The sequence below is a fragment of the Nasonia vitripennis genome (assembly GCF_009193385.2).
Source record: "Nasonia vitripennis strain AsymCx chromosome 3 unlocalized genomic scaffold, Nvit_psr_1.1 chr3_random0007, whole genome shotgun sequence".
NCBI classification, from domain to species: Eukaryota; Metazoa; Arthropoda; class Insecta; order Hymenoptera; family Pteromalidae; genus Nasonia; species Nasonia vitripennis.
Genome location: NW_022279626.1, coordinates 1,191,634 through 1,218,138, shown reverse-complemented (window position 1 = coordinate 1,218,138; position 26,505 = coordinate 1,191,634). Strand labels below are relative to the sequence as shown.

Sequence of the window (26,505 nt, the reverse complement as noted above, 5' to 3'; positions counted from 1 at the left end):
TAATGTAGAAAACAAACATGATATTATGGCTAATAAGTGGTTTTACATTCAAATTTTACACTTATAACCTAGTACATTTCATGACTACCGATACCAACATGTGTTACTTATAAGGGCTTACTTAACTTATGATTAAGTTATATAATAATCAATTAGAAACAATTTTAAAAATACTTAGTACGTAATTTGCTATGCCAGAATGTGTTATTTAATTTATTATTATTTTAACTTTGCACATACATTATATTGATACTTAAAATGACTATAATTGATACTTTATCTTTTTCCATTGACATAACATCCTCTATTATATTAAAGGGCTTAAAGTCTCGTGTGCTGTGAGGCCTCTAATATCTTTTTTCAATTACTTAACATATTAAAGGATGTAACGTACTCGCGTGCCGTGAAGCCTCCTATATCTTTTTTGTGCGAGATTTCAAACAATGATCGAAATGCGTGTATCCGTTATGAACTTCGTTCATGCAAACTTTTGATCAATGACTTTATTGAGTTGTTTATTTACGTAGTGGATTTTACGATTACGGAGAAGCACGGCTAGGTCAGCCCCGCAAGGCGGTATGGGAGAAGGTGGTTCGGGGATATTAAATAAGCACACGTTGGGGAAATTGGTACTTTATTATCCAAAATGCAACACTGACGCTTAATTTCTCACTCTTGAACCCGAAGAAACACTCGCTTACACTAGATAGCCAGGTACTACAAGATAACCAGAGATAGCCAGGTAACCCGAAATAATCGAGACAGCCCCAAGAAATTCAGACAACCTTCGGTTTCGCTCTACGACCGAGATAGACAACCACACAAATTAAACAACCAGACAACCGCAACACCGAAATTTCTAAATTATACGCCTCTCACACGTCCTGAGGCCCGAAACGCAACCTGCTCACTCACGCATCCACTACAATTAATTTTGCAACCAGGTGCGAATACTGCAGACGCAACCATTGCTCCGAAACGCAGTCCTCGCCCGCGTCCGACAACTTACGGCAAGACTCGTATAATTTCTTAACTCTGACAATTTAACGCGATCATGTAAATACTACAAAGAAACAGATAGCCGACACAGTAAATAATCCAATAGTTAGCGGAGATAGCCACGGGCGCGGAGTAACGCGTACTAGATTTTATCACGGATTAACCGGTCGAAATTTACCGATATAACCAAGACGTGGAGCTACGCACTCGCAAGGAAAGCCAGCTAAAGAACCAGAAACGACACCAACCTTTCGTCCTCAGAAGAAGTGGCTCGGAGGTGAAGACCAGGAAGCACTCTGGTTCGTAGCTAGTACCGGGATTGCCAGGCAAAAGTTGCGTCCACTCGGGCTTAGTCAGGGCAGGAAAGTGAGCTCGCAGCGTTCGCCACCGAGGCCCGCTGCCTCGCCCAAGCCGCCGCGCCGACGCTCGTCAGCGCTACGCGGGCCTGCTGTCTCGCTCGCTCTTCGTGCTCACGGTCTCGCGCTTTGCTTAGCTCTCGGTTACTGGGCGGCGCGTGCGCGTTACGACTCAGCTCCCGCAACCTAATGGAGTAAGAGCCCGCGAAGTTTGAATTCTCGCGACTGAAGACAGTCCAACGTCCGCAGACAATTATAGGTGAATGCCGACAATTATAGGATTTTTAGGCAGTAAATACGCCACTGATATCAGGGCCCATGATTCAAGTGTGCGATTTGCGTCTCGAGCGCAAAAGGTAGCCGTTAAATCCCCGACGCTCCGAGGATGACTGCGACACTGCTGCATCGGGTTCTGGTACTGGCAGCCTCCTCTACGGCATCGCCATCAACGCGCAGCGCTTTACGGTGCACGAGCCGCTGCTGGAACGCCCTGTCAAATCGCTGACCACTGATTTTGTCGCGCCAACCTTGCTCGCCGTCTCCTCTCGTTCCTTCTCGGCCTCTGCGAGAGCGGACGACGGCTGTTGTGCTGCTCGACCATCTCGGGTACCTCTCAATCTCTCGCGTGGTTGCTTGAAATGAAAACCGACGTGATTAGCTCCTTCTCACAGACACACACTCTACCCTGGAACGCTCTGCCCTGACTTCACCCGAGCACGCTTGTCACATGGTGGAATTCCACCATGTTACAGTGTACAAAAACTCATGAAATAGTTATTTCGATACAATGATATATCATCAATATAACACGACACAACAAATATTTTATAAAAAATTTATATCAACTTTTGAATACTCATAAAATCTCTATAAGTACTAATATAACATATGTACCAAGTTAAACTATTAATAGGTTAGATATAACATTCTAACACATAAATAGTACAGCACGATACGTGTGACCTAAATGGTTCTTTTTAACACGGCGCAGTTAGCACCCGAGCGTATCGAGGGCGCTAAGCGCCGTGTAAAACTTAACGGTTTAAGTCAAGAGTATCGTATTAAATTTTATAGCACAAACTGCTAAAATCCGCAAGTCTCGCCTATTCGTGACTAAAGTAGTACTTATTTGCACCGTGAGGTTAACGCACGAGCGTAGCGAGTGTGATAAACACGGTGCATAAAAGGACTACTTTAGTGACAGATAGGCGTGACTTAACAGCGGATTTCAGCCACACTGTGCTATAAAGGAAATTTATGTTCACCGATAAAAAAACCGCTGCCAATTCATTGGCACATAGCTTCCTCCAACTAAATTTATATAATAAATAAAATATTGTTCTAATATACAGTATATCTGCCTGCTAATGAATGAGGCGGTTTTTGATACATAATCTAATATATAAGTTTTGAAATGTTCATTGTCCAAAAGTTTGCAGACCCCTCCGTTTTTTTATTAAAGAATACTAACACTACCGTCAATTTTTATTTTTACAGAAATTCACGCATGTTTCCATAACTAATTCCTAACCAACCTTACCATTAAAACAACAGGCTATTCATTAGATAGGTTACTCACGCAATTTTCGAGAAAACGATTTTTACATTTTAGCTCTTTACTTTAAAATCCACTAAACGAAATCGTTTAAAATTTTAGCAGCAAAAAGCTTTTTTATGGTAAATCACCTAATAAAATTTTAAAGCATTTGACTACATTGTTTTAAAGATATAAGGAACCATAAAATAAAAAAAATATTGAAACCTTGATATCTTACGAACCATAGGGGTTTGAAAGCTGTGCAATGAACTTAGCCAAAACACATAAAAAATCTACTTTTTCCCAAAATCTCAAGAGCAATAAGGCCTTTTTACGCCCGTAATCAAGGCACAAAAAAACTTTTTTTCAGTTTTCGATTTATTACTGAAAAAATAATTATTCAAATCACTTGAAATTTTAATGAGATATAGTTTGGCATGTGACCCATCGACATAATTTTTCTCGCGAGGTTATCAAGTTTAGTTTCAGAGCTATGAATTTAAAAAAAAAAATCAGTTTTTTAATTTATCTGCCGAACAAATCGTCCGATCCCGAGAACCAATCAAGGAAAAGTAGGTAATTGTATTCTCTTTCGAATGCATTATAACTGAATTGTTTGTAAGAATGTGATGATTGAAAAAAACGCGAAATAGTGTTTTTCGAAAAACAAAAAATGTCCATAAAAAAAAAGTTGAGAAAATAAAAAATAAAAGTTTTACCGAATCCAGAATCCAAAAATATATATCCATGTCAAATTATATTGATATTGACGGAGTAGTTCCGGACATATTACAGTATACATACACTCACACTCACCGCGCGTGGATGCCGATACCCCTTATGTGGCACGTCCCCTGGGTGGCGGATAGGGAAAAACTCATCGGCGCATCGAAGTCTCCTCAACGGGCAGAAGGGTAGAGCAGAAATAAAATATGCTCCGCGGACCAAACGGGCTAGGGAAAAAAACCACGGAAATAAATCAAACATGGATAATGAGTTAAAAACATTACTACTTTAAGCAAGTCAAGCCACAGTGTCCGGTCCCGCCGTCGATTCCGATCGAGTGAAAGCCCCGGTGGTCGACGCTGGTCCTATGGAATTGGGGGGGGGGGGGGGGGCAAACTCACCTAGAAGCCGTAAAGGTTTATCACCTGACCACTGCTGCATGCAGAGACGCAGGTGATATGGAAATGGAGGTTGATGCAGAGATAAGAGAGCTGCATGCATCACGCAATGAAACAAACACTTGGATCGCCTTGGCAGCAGGATCGATAAACTGATGAAGTATGTCAGGGGCAGACACAATGTGCGCAAGCACATTAAAGACCTTGCTCGAACTATAAGAGCGAGCTATAGGAATCTCTGCATCGCAGAAGATAACTTACTGCAATGCCAGCGCCCGGGATCACAGGGGAGGGAAACCCAGACAACCCCAAGTCTCAGATCCCGGAAGGCGGATACAACGGAGGAAGTCCCGACTACTCCACAAGATAGAAATAGAGGAAACAAAGGAGTAAATAATCAAGCTGAAAAGACAGCGTGGCAGGAAGTCGTCACAAGAAAGTCAAGGAAAAAGGAGAAAAAGGCAAGCAAAGAGGGTAAAAGTGTCCCTGGCGTTACAAACTAGAACAGGGCCTGCAAGAATGGACAGAAGCGGGCAAGACCTTTCAGAGCGGATGCTTTAATCATTAAGACTGCAGAAGAAAAAAGCTAGGCAGACATTTTGTCCAAAATGAAAGCGGCCCCGTCACTTAACACACTGGGGAATAGCGTAAATAAAATACGCTGAACAGTTGCAGGAGATCTTCTGATAGAGCTTAAACGCACAAGTGAAGTCAAAACTTCGGACTTCCAAGAAGCAGTTAAAGCGGTACTAGAGGAAGGCACCACGATAAAAGCACTCCAGGAAAAAGAAACCATTGAAGTAGGAGATCTAGACATGCTTACCTCAAAAGAAGAGCTACTAGAAGCACTACAGACGAAAATTGGCAAGGAGAACATCATAGAAGTCTCTACGATAAGATCTCTGCAAAAGACGTATGGCGACACGCCAATTGCAGTGATACGGGTACCAGCCCAGATAGCGACTAAGATATCTAAGCTACAGAAGATCAGAATAGGATAGGTCAACTGTAGAATTCGGGTGGCTAACCACAAAAACGAGCCGCTTAGGTGTTATAAATGTCTAGGTTTTGACCATATCGGTGGAGAGTGCACAGTAACTGAAGACAGAAGTAAGCTTTGCTTTGAATGTAAAAAAGAAGGGCACAAAGCAAAGGAGAGTAGGAACCAACCCAACTGTGTACTCTGTAAAGGAGGCACAGGGGGGGGGGGAGTGACCGCGCAGCTTGTAGCTATGCATGCCCAGTTTATCGTGCTGCAGTAGAAACCACTGACAGACAAAGACAATGGAAATAGTGCAGTTAAATATGAATCACTGCGCGACTGCACAGGACCTACTGAGTTAGTATGTCTGTGAGACAGGAATCGACATAGCCATCGTCTGTGAACAATACAGAGACCTGGACAAACCATCGTGGGATATAGACAGTACTGGTAAAGCAGCCATATGGGCATGCGGAGACTCCACTTTCTAGGAAAAAATGACAAGACGTAATAAAGGATTTGTACGCGCTAAGGTCGCAAGCGTTCACATTTACAGCTGCTATGCTTCACCTAACACGTCAATAGAACAATTCAGACAACTGTTGGACCAAATAGTACAGGAAGCTGTACAGGAAAAACGAACGATTATGATAGGGAGACATTCCTGCTGTCTCTAGGTAATGGGAAATAGTACCCGAGCCTTCGACGCAACGATGCCAAGGAGAACTCCGAACAATAGACGAGCGCAGTATACTGCTGGAATAAAGAAATCGACGAAACCCGCAGAGTGCCATTGTGGGGCTTTACAAAAAAAATATTATTTAAAAAAGTTTTCTGAAAATAATCAACAAAAATTTATTTTATTTATTTATTTATTTATCAAACCACTTACAATGCCTTTAGAAGGCATCCTATAGAGGTTAATAAAATTACCTGTACATAGGAAATGGTATAAAGAAAAGCTTAAAAACTAACCTAAAACTAAACAAGAAAGAAAAGTAGAAAAACAAAACAAGTATGTACTTTGCATACTCGTTGTGCTCGCTACCTTTCCAGCCCTTTCATACTGTTGTTGTAAAAATTGTTACTCATGATTGTGTTTATTTGTCTTTTCTAGCTACTAATATTCATTGCAAAAATACACGCAATTGAATAAAGTTTTGAATTTGAATACCCAAATAACGATGATAAAACTTATTAATTATACATTTCTATATAGTTTATACTATAACTTTCAAAAGTACTTATTTACATAAAATGTCTATTTCAGATCTCTTACATTGCGTTGGTTAATTGTAAAATACTAGTACTTAAAATTTGAGTTTTACCATAATATATTACATTCATTTTCTTTGATATATTCTTTGAGTTTTGTTTTAACTTGTAGCTTACTACCACTCAATTCTTTCAGATCACTTGTTAAGTTGTTAAAAATTTTAATTGCTACATAGTAACTATTCTTTGTAGCTATTGTCTTAGATATTTTAGGTATTTGAATATCTTTGTTTCTTGTTTTGCTCGTCGAGTTAATATATTTTTGTCTTAGATTTTTATGATGGTACAAGATTGATTGATAAAGCAATAATTGTTTTACGTTTAGCAGGTATTTTTCTTTTATAAATTTGCTTTTACAAATAATTTTCATGATTTTATTTAGTACTCCTTGAATTAGTTTAATGCAAGTACCATAAGCTCCGCCCCATGCAATTATTCCATAATTAATTATGCTATAAAAGAAAGCGTAGTAAACAGTAAGTAGTGTTTTAGTGTCCATAATGTTCTTAATTTTAGCAAAAATAAAGATCAAATATTTGTTTTTTTTTTTTATAATATAATCAACGTGTTTATCCCATTTCATATTAAAATCGAAGATTAATCCCAAATATTTATGGAATTCAACTCTTTTTAATGATTTGCTATCTAGCCTTATATCAACTGTTAATGGCACACTATCACAGTAATTTCCAAATGTCATGACAACCGTTTTCTCTACATTTAAAGACAATTTATTTACTGCTAGCCATTTCGCTACGGTTTTTAAATATTCATTCATCCTTTTCTCTGCCTTAGACCACGTATCGTCACTCGAGATGACGATGGTGTCATCAGCGTAGGACAGGATAGAATCATTTGGCATATCTCTCAGTAGATCATTCACATATATTATAAATAGTAACGGTCCTAGTATAGTTCCTTGAGGAACTCCAGTTGTTACGGTTTTATCTTCACTCATACAATTTGGAATTTTTACTCTTTGTTTCCTACTGTTGAGATAGCTGATAAACAAATCTAAAGCAGTCCCTCTTACACCATATCGTTCTAATTTTTTAAGCAGAATTTTGTGGTATACCGTATCAAAAGCCTTGGATAGGTCTAAAAAAGCAGTTATCAGGTTTGCTTTTATCCAAATTGTTGTAAATTAAGTTTGTTATATAGAATTTAGACAATCTGTGGTGCCTTTATTACTAACAAAACCAAATTGTTTGTCTGATATTATATTATGTATTTCCATAAAATTGTAGAGCCTAATAAAAATTATTCTTTCAAGGATTTTCGCAATGTTTGAAATGAGGGATATCGGCCGGTAGTTAGACATCAGAGTCTTAACCCCAGCTTTATAAATAGGTAGAACTTCAGCCCTCTTGAGGACTGAAGGCCATACTGATTTCTCAATGCATAAGTTATAGATGTATTCCAATGGTGAAAGAATGTAATCTGCTATAGTTTGAAGGGTCGCTACACTTATATCATCCACTCCACCTGCTTTTTTTTTCATGGAGCATATTACTTCATGTATCTTTATCGCATTCGTAGGTCTGATGCACATTGATTGATTATTACTGATTGGAAGTTTTACCTCATTTTCGTCCGGTGCGACAATATGATTACTTAATGTTACTCCTATTGTACAGAAATACTCATTCAAAGTGTTTGCTATTTCCGCCTTATTTTCAAGCTTTACGTTATTGTCATATATATATATATATATATATATATATATATATATATATATATTCAATTTGTTCCTTTTTTTGTACAGTTGATTTACCTAACTTAGCCTTAATTGTTTTCCACAGTTTCTTTGGATTATCACTATTTCGCTCTATGGTTTCGCGATCGTATTTTATCTTAGCATCTTTGATGACTTTATTTAATATTCTTGAATAATTAATATAGTCATGTTTCAAAATTTGACACATTGGTTTGCTCTTCATTAAATTATACAAGTTTTCTTTTGTTTTGCAAGAGATTAATATCGCACTTGTTATCCAGTTTTTGCGTGGTACAGAATCTTTCTTTTTGTTTTTGTTTGCTTTGTTTGTAATAGTAGCTTTATCAACACAGTGTTGTATTATTTCTATTAAAGATTCTATAGCACAATCCGGGTTATCTATGCTTAAGATAGAGTTCCAATCAATTATACTAGCCTCTCTCCTTAGTTTTATGTTACAAATACGTTTCGAAACTGTATGGTCATTTATCTGTGCAGTTTCTTGTTTAATATTTATCATCAGAGGGTAGTGATCATTGAAAGGATTTGTTAACTTGTATGAATCTATTAAAATAATATTTGACTTAACAAAGAAGTTATCTATGCATGTACCCCCATCATTGTTGGTGGAGGGTCTAGTTATCGTTGTGAAACAAGGACTATATTTGAATTCCAAAAAATTATTTATATATTCCTGGCTAAATGTTTTTTCGCATATGTCTTTTGTACTAAAATTACCGTCCAGTATATCCACATTGAAATCACCCACTATACAATGGTTTTTTATCTTTCTCTGGGATAACATGAATTTTTTAATGCTATGGATAAATTCTGTTTTTGGTAAGTCATGTGATCTGTAGATCGCGGAGACTTTAAAAGCTTCACCAGTTATTAATTTTATATTTGTGCTTATTATCTTTAGTCTATCTATACTAGTACTTTCAAATATGTTATTCTTTATATAAAGCATTACCCCGTCAGATTTATTGATTACACTATTATTGTAATAACTCTTATAACCACCTAGGTGAAAGTACTCTGGATGTTTTAGCTTCCATGTCTCCGTGCACACTACAATCACTGGCTTCCTAGCTAGTCGCTCAATAAAAGTCTCAAATTTCTCAAAATTTGCATTTAGACTTCTTAAATTTATACATCATAATAAGTTTTTAGTGTTATCATCATTAAGACTTTTATTGAGGGTCCGTATGTTATTATATTCTATTTCACTATTACTTATTTCAATAAAGTCAATTTCTTCCATTATGCGCTTTGTTATTCCTTTTGCTCACTATTCCTGAGTATATGCTATGCAGACTTGTAGTCGATAATCCAGCTGATAGTGTTGCGGTCGTCTGGTAATGTTGTTGTTCTATTTTACCGAGGTATCTTCGAATGATAGGGAATACACTGTAGTCAGTTGTTTCAATCATTCTCCTTATTTTAGATTTTAACACTTCGCATTCGTGATTGTCAAATGCCAAGTGTTCTGTATTGTATTTTGTATTATAGTTGTTATTACTATGTAGACACTTTGGGCATTTATAGTTATTTGTTTGACACTCATTTGATTGGTGGTTTCCAGAACATTTTAGGTATGTTACTTCATTCTGGCACTTTGTTCCTTTATGACCGTATCTACCACACTTAAAACAAGGTTTTACAATAATGTGATCAAAGACTCTGCAGCTTTGCCCTATGAAAGCTCTGTTATTGTTTTCTCTGATGTTCTTCTAGATTTCATCGGTTACCTCCAGGATGAGCGTTTGGAGGTTAGTTCTAGGATTTTTGTATGTGTATAGGACTGAACTCTTTTTCTTCATTTCGTTGAAACTTCTGGCATTGATATCAGATTCTAAGGCGTCGTTTCCTAGATTTTCAAAATTATTTATGCCAACAACTCTTACTTTCGAATTCAGCATTTCTTCTTTCTGTACGTTGCATATGCTATTTAGCTTGTTTAGTGCTTTTATCGCTTTGTCAGCACTTTCTTCGTATTTGCAGCTAATTATTAATTTCTCTTCATTTTGCTTTTATTACTCTTTTTGTTTGTATTGTTTTGTTTTTAATTAAATAATGATTTACTCTATCCGCAATTTTTTCTAATTTGTCCTCTTTATTCATTTTTTTGACAATAATTTTTGGTACACGTTTTTGAACTCTTTTTTCATTAGCTGCTGTTATTTCAGCAAAACGTTCTTAGCGTTGGAATGATAGATTTCTCCGTATTAATCTTTTCTCTTAAGAGTTGGTTCTTCTCTTTCAATTCGCTGATTAGTTCTTTTAGTAATGCATTTTCCATTCTTGGTTTATCATCCTCACTTTCAGATTCATTCCCATCTTTACTATCATTCAGTTCATTTAGTATTTAATTCTTAATTTCACTTATTGTAGTTTTCTTAAGTTGAGCTAATACGGTTTTCACTTCTTTGCTTAGCAGATCTTGAGTTACGTTCGAGGTTAGGTTGACATCCTCGTGGTTTGGGCAGATAATAAACACATCACTTAGGGTTTTTACTTTATCAATTCTCACAAAACAACTCGCGTGGTATATATTATCACAAAAAATACACACAATAATTCCACTTGTCTTTTTAGTATGACACGCGAACGATTTATTTCCTGGCCTTAACATGTGGCCCGCACTCGTGGCCGCCATGTTGGCAGTTTTTAAAATTATTTAAACATTTTAAATAGTAACAAATTTTATGTTAATATCCAGACAACTTTTTTAAATAATATTTGTTTGTAAAACCCCACACTCATCGGGAAACTATATGTGTTTAAAGCATATCTATTAGTATAAAAGTGACCTTCGAAGCCCAAATCTTAAGTAAGTATGTGGTAGTTGAAAAATGGAAATTCTGAATTTTGGCCTTCGAACATACCTGATAATCTGGCACATATAAATATGGTTTTATGTTTCTCACATTATATCTGAATATATTTAATAGTTTTATTCATTTTTTAATCAATTATATCCCCCCTCCTAAAAGCTCAGAATTGCTGGATCGTATTGTGACCACACTGTTTCCCCTTCAACTGGAAGTAACAGCTATTCCTGAAGCGGAGGCGAATGAAGAAACCATTTCAGCTATCACTACAAAGGAATTACTGGCTGCATGCAAAAGAATTAGGAACAACAAGGCTCCAGGCCTGGATGGCATACTCAATATTGCATTGAAACAAGACGTTTCCTAAGAACCGGAAGAGGCAACGGTGCTACTACCAAAAGGAGATAAGCCACCTGGAGAAGCTTTCTCATACAGACCACTCTGCATGCTGGACACCCCGGGCAAGATCTTAGAGCGCATAATCCGCGTTAGAATAGACCAAGTCATTCAAAAACCAGGCAGAATTGCGGAATATCAATACGGCTTCACAAAAATGCTCTACTCTTGATACCATAAGCTTAGTTGTTGACTCCGCTAGAACTGCAACAGAAGGAAAAAGATGAAAAGGAGGTGCAAGAATTACTGTGCTATTATTACACTGAATGTTAAAAATGTGTTTAACTCAGCCAGCTGGGGCAAGATACACGAGGCACTACGAAAAAAGAGGTACCCGCATACATAAGAAGGATTATGTCTGACTACCTAAAAGGCAGAACCTTTTTGTATGACACAAAGAGCGACACGAAAACCTATCAAATAACCAGAGTGGTCCCACAAGGGTCAGTGCTTTGCTCATTATTGTAGAACATCATGTATGATGGAGTACTTAGGCTAGAGCTACCTGAAGGAGCAACATTGTATGATTTGCAGATGACATTACAGTAGTGGTAGTAGGAAAGTAAAAGAAAGAGGTTACGGAAATTACTAACAAGGCAGTAGGTATAATCCATGATTGGCTAAAGCTTTTATATGACACAAAGATTTTTGGATGACATTTATAGTAAATATCAGAGCCGGGGTCCGGAGGGACTTTCTCCTCACGCGCCATGATATAAATATTATATTATTATTGCAAAAGAATTTTGTTATTTTTTTTTATAGAAATCGAAAGCGCAGAATTTAAGTTATAGCAATAAAAGAAAACCTCTGTGTATTTTGTATATCTATAGATATGTCTACAAAATTATGGAAAAAGCTATAATATCTATAGACATACAAAATACACAGAGATTATTTTTATATTGCTATAACTTAAATTCGCTGTTACAATGCCGCTACCTTAAGCGGATCTTGAGCGTTGTCGTCCAGATCGGACGGGTGGGTGCCCTATAAAAAGGTATCTCTATGAATTTTTTGGTGGTCTTAGTCCGGATCGAACTCTTACTTTCACTATTAAGGTTTCAATGGCTTACAAGATAGGTATAACACACACACACATACACACACTCATATATATATATATATATATATATATATATATATATATATATATATATATATATATATATATCACCTTAAAAATTCGTAATCAGCGGATCAGAATTCATAAGAAAAAGTTTGATGAATTAGAGGACCTCAATCGGCCACGGGGACCTCTCTATAGTGCCTAGACTAAATATACTGCAGGGTATTTTTTTGTGGAGACATTTTATAATTTATAATATTTTGAATAATTATTATTTATTAATATTGGAAAAAAAATTATGAATGCAATCATATTTGCTGATTATAAGTATATTGTAAAATACCTGATTTCTTCCTTCATATAGATTGTTCTCAAATGGATCTCTGTCAATTTCATTATCATTTTTTCTATTTTCCAACGAAGTGAAGTTGTTATCATTCTCTACTACATCGTTGTTATTATATGAATCCTTGTTATTCATTTGCTTAAGATTTCCTGTATCATTAACACTTTTGAGAGAATAACTGGAAAATTGTTTAAATTAAATATCGCTAAATTACAAAACATGTGAAACGGTAAGTTTTCTTAATGGCACGAATATTATTAAATGATTTTATGATACGCCGTGGCATAAACCTCGATTCAAGTCACACACTGCAAAAATGCACTCGCTAAATCTCGGTTTATGCGCGTTGTTTCATAAAATATCGTAATATACTATTACACACATTACATATTTAATACAAGAATATGTGTATGGTACTAAATTAAATACTATTACAATAAAATTGATGGTTTATCATAAATCTTATAGTTATTAGGGTGTTCCATATATACCAAAATAATGTGCAGAGATATGTGCAGAAATCTCTGCAGAGATCTATGCACAAAATAAATCAAAATATATATCCCTGCACAAAATTTGGACCGTATTTTTTGATTTCCAGTATATTCTTTAAAGCAAAAAAAATAGGTAAAATAATAAAATCTAGCTAAAAACTCACTCGCTAACGCTCGCTCGTTATATTTAAATATTGATTCAACTTATAAATATATATATATATATATATATATATATATATACACACACATACATATATATTCCACAAATTTATAATAATAGAAATATGAAACACAAACAATAATAAAATAATATACCATTATTAAAATATAATTTTATTTTAAAATCAAAAGTAATTACATCATAACATTAAAGCATAATACTTATTATTTAAATTTAAATTAAATTCGAAGAATGTATTGTTATTGAGTAATATTATGTAGTTATTGAAAAAATATATTTATTTTTAAGCGATGTAATGTATTAAACATAATACCGAGGGGTTTAACTGTTATTTACGACGGACAAAACATCAGAGAAAAAGGACTAAATTTGACGTCAAGACACAACTACATACTATAGAGGATTAATGGGAAATTGCGAAATGTTCGTCATGGTGACGGTTATAGCTTTTTAGATGTTCTTCACATCGAGATCTGACGATGAGATGAATTAACTTAAAAAAGGCAGGATATAATATAGATGTTATAACGAGTTGAGCACCGCGGCCAACTCGTAGCGGTATGAGTACCGCTGCGCCGTGACAAGAGAACATAGAGTTGCGCGCGTGACAATAAACACGCGCGAATTCGGGGGCGAGAGAGAGAGTGTGAGAGAGAGAGAGAGAGAGAGAGAGAGAGAGGGAGAGAGAGAGAACGAGCGAGCGCGCGGGCTAGTCCTGCGAATACAGGACAGATAGTTCTCAGCCTGCGAAAGGTAAACACCGGTTACCTGACGCGACTTCGCTCGAAAGACTTTTTCGGAATCTCGGCGTTCGCGATAAGTGCTGTGCCCAGCCTTTCCCTGTGTGTGAGTGCGGCACGAGATCCGGCCACCCTGTTCTCCCTTGCTTCTGCGGTCCATCGCAACGTCCGTGAGAGCCTGTACGGGACCAGGGTCGTGATAGCCGAAGGAGAAGGTTGGCGAATGCGCGCAGTGTCTGTAGAGCGAGTGTGTGTGAGTATATCACCCGTGCGAGGGTGATCGCGCGCGACCTTCTCAGCGATACGCGCGTAAGCGCGCCAGTATTTCGGCGTCGCGGCGAGTCGCAAATTTGTTAGCGACTTGCATTTATTATTTTGTAATATCACGTTTTTATCACGGATTGAAATATAACCGTAGATTTATTATTTTACGTGCTTTGGTTATTATTTGCCGACCTAGATTGCAAACGTCCGTTTCCTTACGTCCTCCCCGCGAATACCGCCGCCTACGCGGGCGTTAATAACGCAACTTTAACGCATCTGAGCAGCCGCGCACGCGGTGCGCAGGCGGTGCATAGTCCACGAGAGAGAAAGCAACATAGTAAGCTGCGTTGCAACGCGGGTTGATCGCTGGCGACGAGATGGTCTCCGCCGCAGCGTGGGATAGCGATTCAGTTATTCAACGTTGATTTGTTGAGTAAAGTCTCACCCCGTTACAATGTTAATGCCATAATAATTAAACTACTTTGATTGGTTGTTATAGTCATACGACAAATGTATGACATTGTGATTGTTTTAACTCGGTTCTCTAAAATACTTAACACTGGATCTGTTGCCATATTATGGCGCGTTTATCAAAGTTACTATGTCAGGTCCGTCTATTTATTATTTAATACTATCAATTTAATTGTAAACTAATATAAAAATTTAGGTTAATAAGATTGAATGAAAAAGTATATTAATGTAGTAATATAGGCCATATTTCTTAGGGCGCACGGTAGCATGGCAGCCGGCAAGGTAAATTGCGTACTTTATTATACTAATGATATCTTATAATAATCTACACTTGTAACGGGGTGAGACTTTGACGTGAGTGGAGAAAATCACACAAGGAGACGCCGGGACCGAGAATCGATCCGGCGCTCCCGAAATCTCTAGGCGCGCGCTCTGTACGTCGAGCTAATGCTGCCTTATTTCGTCACACTCTATTCTGCCTCGATTATCGGCGTGGCGAGGGACGTTGTTCCTCGTTACACACTATATTAAAATTTTATATTTGGTCGATTTTGTAAAAACCTTCCAAAACACGTAAAAAAATTAAATCTATTTTACAGTAGAAATTTTCTCTCTCTCTCTCTCTCTCTCTCTCTCTCTCTCTCTCTCGCTCTCTTCCTCTCTCTTTTCACGGGGAGAGAACAGGCCGTCATTGGTGACAACAACGAGCTCTCAACTTTTCTACCATTAAACACCGGTGTTCCACAAGGGTCAGTTTTAGGCCCCCTGTTGTTCGCGTTGTACATCAATAATATTGGTTTTTGCCTAGATTCAGATGTGTCCCATCTAATCTATGCGGATGACCTGCAGATCTACAGCCAATGCCACCTCGAGGAGCTTGATTCCTGCTCTGTCAGGATGAGTGCTAACGCCGAGAGGATAATGGGCTGGGCTGCATCAAATAGTCTTAAACTTAATGTCCTTAAGACTAAAGCAATCGTCCTGGGCTCCCCCTACTATATAAATGTTCTACCTACTACTGCTAACACCTATATAAATATAGAGGGAGCCCGGGTCGACTACGAATCATCGGTGCGCAATCTGGGTTTGGTGCTAGACTCCAAACTCACGTGGAAAGAGCACATTATACAAGTTTGTAAACGTGCTCACTCTTTAATGTACCGTCTCTATTTTTTTAGGAAGAGTACTAACCTCAGGTTGCGCCAACACTTGGTGCAAGCATTCCTATTTCCCATCATCGATTACTGTTCACTGGCTTACTGTGACCTGACACAGGAACTTGACTTGAGGCTGCAGAGAATTGTCAACACGGGGATCCGTTATATCTACGGTGTAAGGAGGGACGAGCACATCTCCCCTTATAGGCGTGAGTTGCAATGGCTTACCACCGCCGGACGTAGGAAATACTTCATGGCCTGTTTTCTAAGGAAAATGTTCAACACCTCCGTACCTATCTACCTATTAGCCTATTTTGATTTCCACGTCGCGCTCGGGCCTATAAGAGGTGAGGTGACCCCCCTGGACATCCCGTCCTTCAGAACGGAGACGCTGAGGAACTCATTTTTCATCAGTGCTTCCTGCCTCTGGAATAGCCTACCATCTCACCTTCGCAACACACTATCCATATCACACTTTAAACAAACAGCTAAATCATATTTCTTTAAATTGGAAAACACACAAACATACACACCCATCCATCTCATTTCACCTCATTCCATTTACTCTTCACACTATATTTAAATATGTACAACATAATGTACAACAATAAAAACATATAAATCTAAATCTAAAATCTCTCTCTCTCTCTCTCTCTCTCTCTCTCTCGCGCGCGCGCATACAGACTTGTGCCGCTCGGGTTTTTTCGGGCGCGTCTGCGCGCAATTAAACTCAGTAACAGCGTTGCGTATATGCATAAGCTATCTATAAAGATGTCAGTAGATGCCGCGTACTCCATGCTGTCCAAAAGAAGGCTAATATTCCTGTTAGTGCGGCAAATCCAGTGAGATGCTGCACAGGAATAGAGTATATTTTATTCATTATTTTAATTTCCACTAATCCAGTGCACCCAGGGATCTTCCTTGCAAAAATTTTTAACACTTAACTCGCTTTCGACGGGACGTAAAAATACCGCTATATGCCGTCCAGCTGGGCTCACTACGTCAAACTCCACCAGGTTGTCCTAGGACGCACAAAAGTTCAAAGTTATTAATTACCTCGCTCTAACATTGTTATGCACATAACAACTACTACGCATAAGATCATTGCAATCGTAGCCATCAGCGCGTGTGTTACGTGTATTTTTTCCTAAGTCATTCTAAAATCTCTGTTCAATATTTGTTCACAACATTCGCGTCTTTTTTCAATTAATACTAACAGTTTGTCCAATCTGTATGACCTGTTGAAAACCAGGGAAACGCGTGTGTCACAGGCAAGGCTTAACGATCTGCTTATATAAAAGTCATTTGTAACGTAACTTATTCTATCATCACATAACCAACATATCATCAAAGTGTAATAACATAATAATATTTTCTCTACATCAGCAGCTAGGAATATCGGATAACCTATAGGAGCCGCGGTACGAGTAGTGCGCATCTAAAAAACTTTGGCATTGTTTCTCTTGCTCGCACTATTTTCTCGCACTGCGTAAATATTTCAGTCAATTATTATTTTCTTGCCACAAGTGCGCGTGTAACATTGTTCTTTATACGAGTTAGTAATCTCGTATACTGATCTGCATCAAGCATACGACATAATTTTGATAAATAAAGTGAATAAAGGCTTCGTGCCCCTTATATATTATTAAACATAAAAAGAATAGTGTTTATTGAATTTACCTCATCCTACTATCCTGCTCTGTACCACAATGTACCCAAATTAAATAACTAAAATATTGAGTAATTTTTCTATGATAATAAATACTATATTTTGCTTAAATTCAAAAATACCCGCAATAATAGATTTTCATATTACACAAGTGGCAGTCCTTATTAATGTGATTTCAACTTTATTAGTCATAAGTAAATATTTGTACTGTCAAGGCGAAATATAGAAACTGGCAAGGTAGATTGGAAGCTGTTAAAACCCTTGTTAAAACCCTCCAAAACTCGTAAAAAACATAAAATCCATTTCAAAGTAGAAATGTTGTTTAAAGGTAAATCATTAAGGTTTACAAACAAAATGTCAAATCTATCGAATTTCATTTGGTTTTTAGCAATAAAAGAACTTAAAAAATGTCCGCCCGACCGTCAGTTCGTCTATCCGGATTTTTTTTGCATTTATTCTACAAAACTTGATGTATATAATAAAAAAAAATTTTAACGTTATAGACAGGTACATATGATAAAAATATACGATCCTACTAAAAATATTTTCAAGATTTGGTCCAAGTAAATTGGAAGCTGTGAAAACAATTTAAAAAAAATTGACGTAAATAATGTATTATTTTTTATATTTTTGACATAAATTATAACACACACACACATATATATATATATATATATATATATATATATCATTATTATTACACACCCACATACATATATATATATATATATATATATATATATATATATATATATATATATATATATATATATATATATATATATATATATGTGTGTGTGTGTGTGTATACACATGGAGGAATGAAGATTATTTTAAGATTGGTCCAGATGAAAGGGATGTTGCGAATCATTTTTTGTGCAGATATGATCTTCCCTTTAAAGCTGTTTGTTTGTGAATACAAAATGACTAATGCTGAATGCATTTATGCATACTACAAGATGTAATCTGCAGATTTGGTCTAGATGAAAGGGATACTGCAAATAGTTACTTGTGCAGGTATGCTATTATGTATTTGTGAATATGAAATGATGAATGCTGTATGGTTTCATGCATACAAAATGTAATCTACAGTTTTAGTCAATATCAAAGGGTTGATGCTAATAATTTACTGACATTGAACAAACTTTACACATAAAAACTCTACACAAACATATTTTCCTACACGGATATTGTCTACTCCGACATTCTCTACACCGAATTTTTAATGTTTTACTACACTGCAAAACTCTACAAAATCACATAACCTATTGTCAGATGAATTTTATAACAATAGGTGAAGAATAGCTGTGCAGAAAATATCTGTGTAAAATTTTGTCGTGTAGGAAAATACGTTTGTGTGGAGTATTCATGTGTACAGTTCGTCCGGTGTCATTATATTGCGCAGATATGATCTTTCTTCAAAAGCTATGTGTTTATAAATATGAAAAGACGCACACGCATATCACAAGATGTAATCTGCTGATTTGGTCCAGAGGAAAGGGATGCTGCAAACAGTTATTTGTAAAGAGCACTTACATGAGTTGATCAGTAGGGAAAGATAAATTAATATTAAACAATATAAATTTTGTTAAATAAACCGTAACTTATAATCAAATAGATGTTTTGAATAAACATTACGATAAATTATATACTTTAATTAATGTATTATATAGGTTTACTATAATATTAAAATATATGTTATACAAATATATAGTTTTATATATATTGTAACTAGGGTTTTCGTGCTACCTAAGTTACGGTGAAATTTCTCGCCCGAGATATGGAAAGTAACCCGGTGGCGCTAGACGCTCCCCGTGAGCGTCAGAGTCTCGCGACTCTTTGTATCCTGGTGCGAGGTTTTGCGCGAGGTTTGAGCTAGCTGCGGCCTCGAGAACTGTAAGGAGAAAAGGTGGTTCTGGATAATAGAAACACGTGGAATATTAGACGAAACTTTATATTTAAATTAAATTCTTACAGTTTCTACTAGAGATTCGCACAACCTATTGAGACAACCCGTAAACAAAGACAACCTTAACAAGCAGATATCCGTACACGAAAGATATTCCACGTGACTCGCGCGCGTCTCAAGGCTCAAGAAGCAACCAGAAGATAACACACTAGATTAAACGTTTTGTCTCTCACTCAGTCACACACTTATGTCGCACGCGAATTCCGCAAACGCCGAACGACCTATCCAAAGATTGCCCGACCACCTTATGCCTCGGTGCCAAGTATTTTTCTGCGCTTTCACAAAATCCTTAACTCTACCCTTTATTTATTACGCGAGAAGATAACCCATACAATAAGACAACCCTTTATTCGAACGGAACACAAGACAAAGAAATAAGGAGATAAAGACAGCAATCCGGAGGTAACCAACGCACACGCATGATAACCAATTCGTTTGCAAAACCGAACGTGGAACTGCCGTTCATCCACGAGACGGATCCAACTAGGAAAGAGGGAAACGATTCACTGACCTTAAATCCTCCTTGAATGCCATGTTGAGCTGAAGCACTGGGTGAAGTCGAATTCAAGAACACGTCCGATCAGGAGCAGCCGGGAAGGCGAGTGCTGGCTCGAGCGCTCGCGGCCACCACTCTGCTCTCCCTAGCCGCCGCACCGCGTGCGCGCTAATTGGTCAACGCGTCGCGGCCCGCCAGCCCGCTTGCTCGCAATACTATCGGTTCGCGCAGATATCCCCGCGGATACAATGTCGGAGTAGATAGCTGCGGAATTCAAATTCTCGCAACACACAGGCAGCCTTTCACTCGCAGACAACCAAGAAAACTCTTGACCGTAGACTCCCAATGCCTCGTCGTCGGGATCCTTGACTCGGGTGGCATCTGTCACTACGAACGCGAGACGCTGTAGTTTTTGTTCCTCACGTTCGTGCGGGTGAGCTGCCAACACGCTGGTCCTGCTGCATCAGACGCTCACGTAGGTAGACCCCACGGAGGGCTCAGCCACCTGCATCGCTTGTCTTACGGTGCACGGGGCCGACTTAAGCGCCCTGTCGAGGTGAAAGGTCGCTGCTGCTGCGCCAACGTTGCTCGTCGTCTCCTCGCGTCTCTTACTCGCGAGTCGTCGACGCGCATTGTCCTTTCTGTTCGTCGCAGCCACTGCTCATCTCTCCTCGTTCAATCAAAAAAAAAAATAATAAACGACGCAGTTAGACACACGCACTCTCTCATTCATACAGGCAGCCTTTAGACACTCTACCCTGAACCGCGTACCGCGTGTGTATATATATATATATATATAAATATTGTAACGGGGTTTTCTAATGCGTCGGACGCGATAGCCGACGCGTCACCGAAAGTGCAACCCTCACTATTTTTCCGCGGTGAATTTAGAGAATCTCGTTGACAAACGCAAGGTGAGTGAATCTCACACGTACACTTTTTCGATAAAGAATGATTCACAAAAAGTGACTGAATCATGAAACATTTCACATAAATTATATATAAAGGTATAAAATAATGATAAATATTTGTATTTATGTGATTTTTTTTTGGTAGTTGATTAGAAATAAAGTATATGTATACATATATCAAAAACACAGTAAGATTAGTCCAGATGTGTCGGATGCTGTAAATGATAATCTTTTTAGAGAAATATGGCAAATATGTTTTTTTTTTATTTATAATTAAGAATTTACGAAATTCCTAAAAGAATTCTCAAATGTTTGTAGCTTACAATAGTTTCTCTATATATTCTCATAAATATATACGTTAGTGAATGTAGTGAAATCTGTTTTGAAAAGGTCATGCATTAAATATCAGCAGGTAAGCTACAATCAATCATAATTAATAGTTATGAAAAATAAGATAGTTGCACTTTTCGAAATTATTATTTTAACTCACACTTACCGTACCGTCGTCTTATAGTCTACGATGTGCATAATATTTACTAATCGTCATACACATCATACGTGCATATTTACTAAAAAACTTGATTGTTTGATGAGGTTCAGTTGTTACAAGAAAAATTCAGCCGATTCCGCAATATTAAAATTCTATTCTTTACAATAAACTTATATTGTAACTTAGATTATAATAAAAAATGTCCTAATTTTAATTCGTATCATTTAACAGATTAAGGCACACCTCAAAACCAATAATTTGAGTGTTTCATCGATCAACCATAAGACGACGGTACGGCAAGTGTGAGTTAAAATAATAATAATTTCAAAAAGTGCAACTATCTTATTTTTCATAACTATTAGTTATGATTGATTCTAGCTTACCTGCTGATCTTTAATGCTTGACATATTCAAAACTATTTTCACTACATTCATTAACGTATATATTTATGAGAATATATGGAGAAACTTTTTTAAGCTACAAACATTTGACACTTCTTTTAAGAATTTCGTAAATTTTGAAGAAGAATTAAGAATCATCATACAAAGATATATCAGATTTGTGAGGATGGAGCCATAACTTATAGTTGCCTACGTTTACCTTGTAAGAGGTTTTTTTCAAACCGATTTCACACTCGTATAATAAGTTTAACCAAACTTCTAAAGAAATAGCTTCCACGCAAACAACCTGTCAAGAAAATGCTACTGCAACGCGGTTGTTTACCATGGTTCCAACGTGACTATGTAGTAAAATATTGTTACTGTATACTTGGCAAACAGTAACAGTGTGGTATGGGCTTTCGTCAGGTGTCACGGGTATGCGAAGCTTGAGGATGCTCAGGCTTCCACCGCTGCCGATCTCCATGGATTGTCTGACGCGCCGCCCGGCAGCTGCTGCAGCTCTTGCTCGAGCACGGTCACGCGAACTTCTTCCGCTTAATTTTAAGCGCAAAGCGACGCCTGCTGAACGTCGAAGCGGCTCTGCGATCGCCGGTGCTACGCTCCCTAGCCGTGGCTAATTCTGCTGTAACGATGATATGTGCAGATATGTCGAGATTCAAAGAGCTGTAACAGAGAAAGGTAGATCTTGTTGGTCATTTTTTGTTTATTTTGGAGGAACGAACGTATGAGGTCTCGGAGGAAGAGTATATAGTTAATGCTTAGAAAGGCTACGGTACGAGTCGAACAACCAGCATTAGCCGTAAAGGTCGTCTTTGCAATCAATGGGGTCATCGTCAAGCTTGAGCGGTCAAAACTCGTTAAGTTGAAGACGAGCTTATACAAAGGGGCCGCTGATCACACTACTGGTCTCGTTCTTGATATCGCAGTCCACTATGTCGGTGTGATTTTTCAATGTGTCTAGTCCTGCTTCCTCGCGTCCTAGTGGTTCTTCTCGTCCCCGAACTCGGTGAGATCGTTGACACAGTCGCATCCCGCCTCGAACTTGTTTCTTAGCTGCGGAAGATCAAGAGGAAAACATTGTAGTCCTTGGCTAATTTTGGGAAAACAATAGCGTATGAGCTTGCGAAAGAACAGAACAATCGTGATCTTACTCATTGAAGAGCTGTTTCCTCTGCCTTTGTGTATCGCAATCTCATGTCGCAGTCAGCATATCCTAGAGCGATTGACCAGTGTCCAATTTTCAGTCCATCGATGTGACCCAAAGGTTCCGAGACGTTCCCAATTGATATAGAGCACGCTGCTGTGTTTACTCTGTACCAAACTGGGTGGCACTCTCAGGGCTTATTAGACACATTATAATTCTTGTCCAGCTGTACACTATCGGAAGCACGAGGGCTCTCCAGCAAAAGTATAACCACGCACACAGACTAACTAAAGAGAGTTCGATTACATAGCGAGTCTTCATACCCATACACCGACAAGCTCCTATACATCGCACTGTTTTAGGCTATGTTTTATGTTTACACCGTTACACGAGTCTCAATGCACGTTGCTGACGCGTGAGCCTCTTTCAACTGCATATAGTCACACACTGATCCACGATCACAAATGGCAACTTCTAGCCTAGAAAATCTGATCCTCGTCTCTCACATATTCTTTATGATAATGCTTAGAGGACCTTACTCAACAACTTCTTGCTTTTTTATATGTGTAAATAGAAACAGCTTACTAGACTTATAATCTATTATCATGACATATCTCGTATTGTTGTTGTTCAAAAGATGAGAATCGCTATTGACCAAAATTTTAAGAAATCAGCGCAAATTAATTTTTGAACATAGTTATTTTGCTAACAGAGAAATTTTTGAAGCAAAATATTATGATCATTAGAAAGTTCTCATTAAAATCTTTAAAATACATTACTCAAACATAAGCATCGAAGACATATCAGACAAGAAATTATTGGAGACAATGAAACGCATTTAGGTTATTTAGCAGTTCAAAGTATAATAGGGTCGCGCTGCTCCCCGACGGCGCAGTGTATAAAAAATTATACTTGCCATCGGAGTGCTACCGCGCCCCTTGATCTCTAAAACAATATGGTCAAATGGTTCAAAATTTTATTTGGCGATTCACGTTTTCTCGAAAATTGCGTAAGTGACCTATCTAATAAATAGCCTGTTGTTTTGATGGTTAGGTTGGTTAAGTAAAAAAAAAAATTGACGGTAATGTTCGTATTCTATAATAAAAAACAGACGGGTGTGCAATCTTTTGGACAATGAACTATCCAAAACTTATACATTAAATTATGTATCAAAAACCGTCCTATACATTAGCAGGCAGGTAATATTATTTCTTATATATGTCAGTTCTTAATTGTGCTTGGTGAGTTCGTTAGTAATATAATCGACATCCTTCGATCCTTGTCCAATCAACAACAATCAATTGTTGTGATAAATTTTAGAAAAATCAAATAAGGATTGAAATCGTCACTTATGATTAATCTATATGAATAAAACTGTAGTGTAAATATATTATTAATTTTATATTGTTTTTTTGTACATTTTATATAAGGTTATCATCCTGGATGACCAAAAGGAAATATCAAAGGATATGTCATTGGGTTAAACTGTTAACTGAGGATATTTATTTGTTGTGGTTTTTCAGTTTTTGGATAAATATGTATATCACGGTCAAACGGAGGTTCGCCATAATTTCTTATATATATATAGTTAAGTGCGAAGTTTCTGGATGAATATTCAGAAATATTAAATTTAATGAAACAAAGACAGCAGGAAAAATCCAGAAAATTCGATGCTTAACGAGCGTAAGAAGTAACCCTAAACCAAATCAAACTTCTCCTCCCTCGGCTGAAAGCGCGCATGCACAGTCGACGCTGCAGTTTAGCCGTTGACCGTACTTAGGCCTAATGAATAAGAAAGAGAGCGCGGCTAAACTGAAGTGCGGAGGAGAAGTAAAGACCCTGCGTGGGAGAAAGCTATGACGTTTTCTTCAAGCTTCGCCTCCCCCGATTTTTATTCCTGTGTGTGCGATCCAAGAGTAAGGACGCTATTCAAGTGTTCAATTTTATAGTTATATTTCTGAGTCTTTAATTTGGAGTTTGGGTCTTAATTGTGATTCCGTCTTGATCATCATTTACCGAAATTGTGTCTTATTCCATTTGAAAATTATTTGAAGTCTCCAAAAACAAATAAATGAATTTTTGAAATAATTGAGTTACTAAGAGATTACTTGATTTGAGAGTTTTGATCGTCAACTTCTGGGTCATCCCCGTCAACAAACACAAGTAAGTCGTTCTCATTAATAATTTAATTTTCCTTGGTGTTTTATTATCACGCAAACAGCTCCGCCGACAATCAGTGCGAATTACTGATCTCCCACGTATGGGAGAGTAAGTTATCATCCACATAATCATACAACATTACTTTGTTAGTTCGGTAAACTTATTACTACCCTAACAAAACTGGGGGCTCGTCCGGGATGTGTATAGCTTTTGTCGATCGAAACTGTTTGCTTCTTCACGTATTAAATTGTGTGATTGAGTGAAAGAGTCATAAATTAAAATTTATATAAGTGCGCACACATTAATGAAATTAAAAAATTAAAAAAATCAGAGATCGCGAGTGCGCAAATAAAAGAAGAAATTACATTCAAAGGAATGCACGAGAATTGAGATTAGCAGATTTAAAACATAAGGAAATTTGAGACGCACGCGAGACAAAAACGTTGTGACGTCAAACCGAGTGCATATCGGGTGGCACGCATAGAACTATTAAAATAATTTTTCAGAGTGGATTCTATTTAATGAATTGTCGAGTTTTCTTGGGAAAAAGGGAAATAAGAAAAATACAACACACGCTAGGCGGGTCACTATCACAACAATTCGGTAGAAAATTCAATTTTTAAATAAATTTAAAATTCACATTTTCGTCGCAATAATCAATACAATATTAATTCCTATTTTCACATCAATTTTCTTTACAAAATTAAAACACAGGCAGTTTGACTTATCCTGCCAGACATTGCGTAGTGCCAAAATTACTCCTTTTATACACACAGACACATTTACATTGTAGATACTTAACACACTAGGCATACACACAAAAGTTCAAATTCATTCATTTACTTAATACACAATATACAATTATTTAATGCATACATATCAAAATCATTTCACTCGAGACACTAACATTTGATTAAATTTTGAGTAATTACGCACAACTGATTTAATATTTCAAATACAAAATTCAAAATCACATATCACATTTTCTTTTTAGAATTTTTTCTTTTTTTTTATTTTTGTCACTTTAACACTCTGCAATAAATCACACTCAATACACTGCACAAGTTTCTTTTGCACGAATACACTTGGTTGATAAGCATAGGGGTGGGCCCGTTAGGACCTTGCTCGTGCTCCAAAAATACCCAAAACACTCAAAATCTGGTCGACAAGTAGCACTAGTGTGCACTGGCAAGTGATCGCCAGAAGTCGAGCCAGGGCCTGGACGAGGCTGCTGCGTAGAGTGTAGAACTCCGGGTTCCACAAAGGAGAAACTGGGCTTCTGCATTCGATACAGCCAAATTTGGTGATGAGACGCCAACT

General features: G+C 37.4%; 1 protein-coding gene across 1 annotated transcript in view; it reads right to left on the bottom strand.

The window, feature by feature from the left end:
• Positions 1 to 26,505, bottom strand: part of LOC103316526 (epidermal growth factor receptor substrate 15-like 1) — a 480,491-nt gene that overhangs the window by 57,276 nt on the left and 396,710 nt on the right. Inside the window, exon 10 of the mRNA XM_031926044.1 lies at positions 12,633 to 12,813. Coding sequence (XP_031781904.1) covers positions 12,633 to 12,813 — 181 coding nt within the window. The remainder of the gene's footprint in view (positions 1 to 12,632; positions 12,814 to 26,505) is intronic.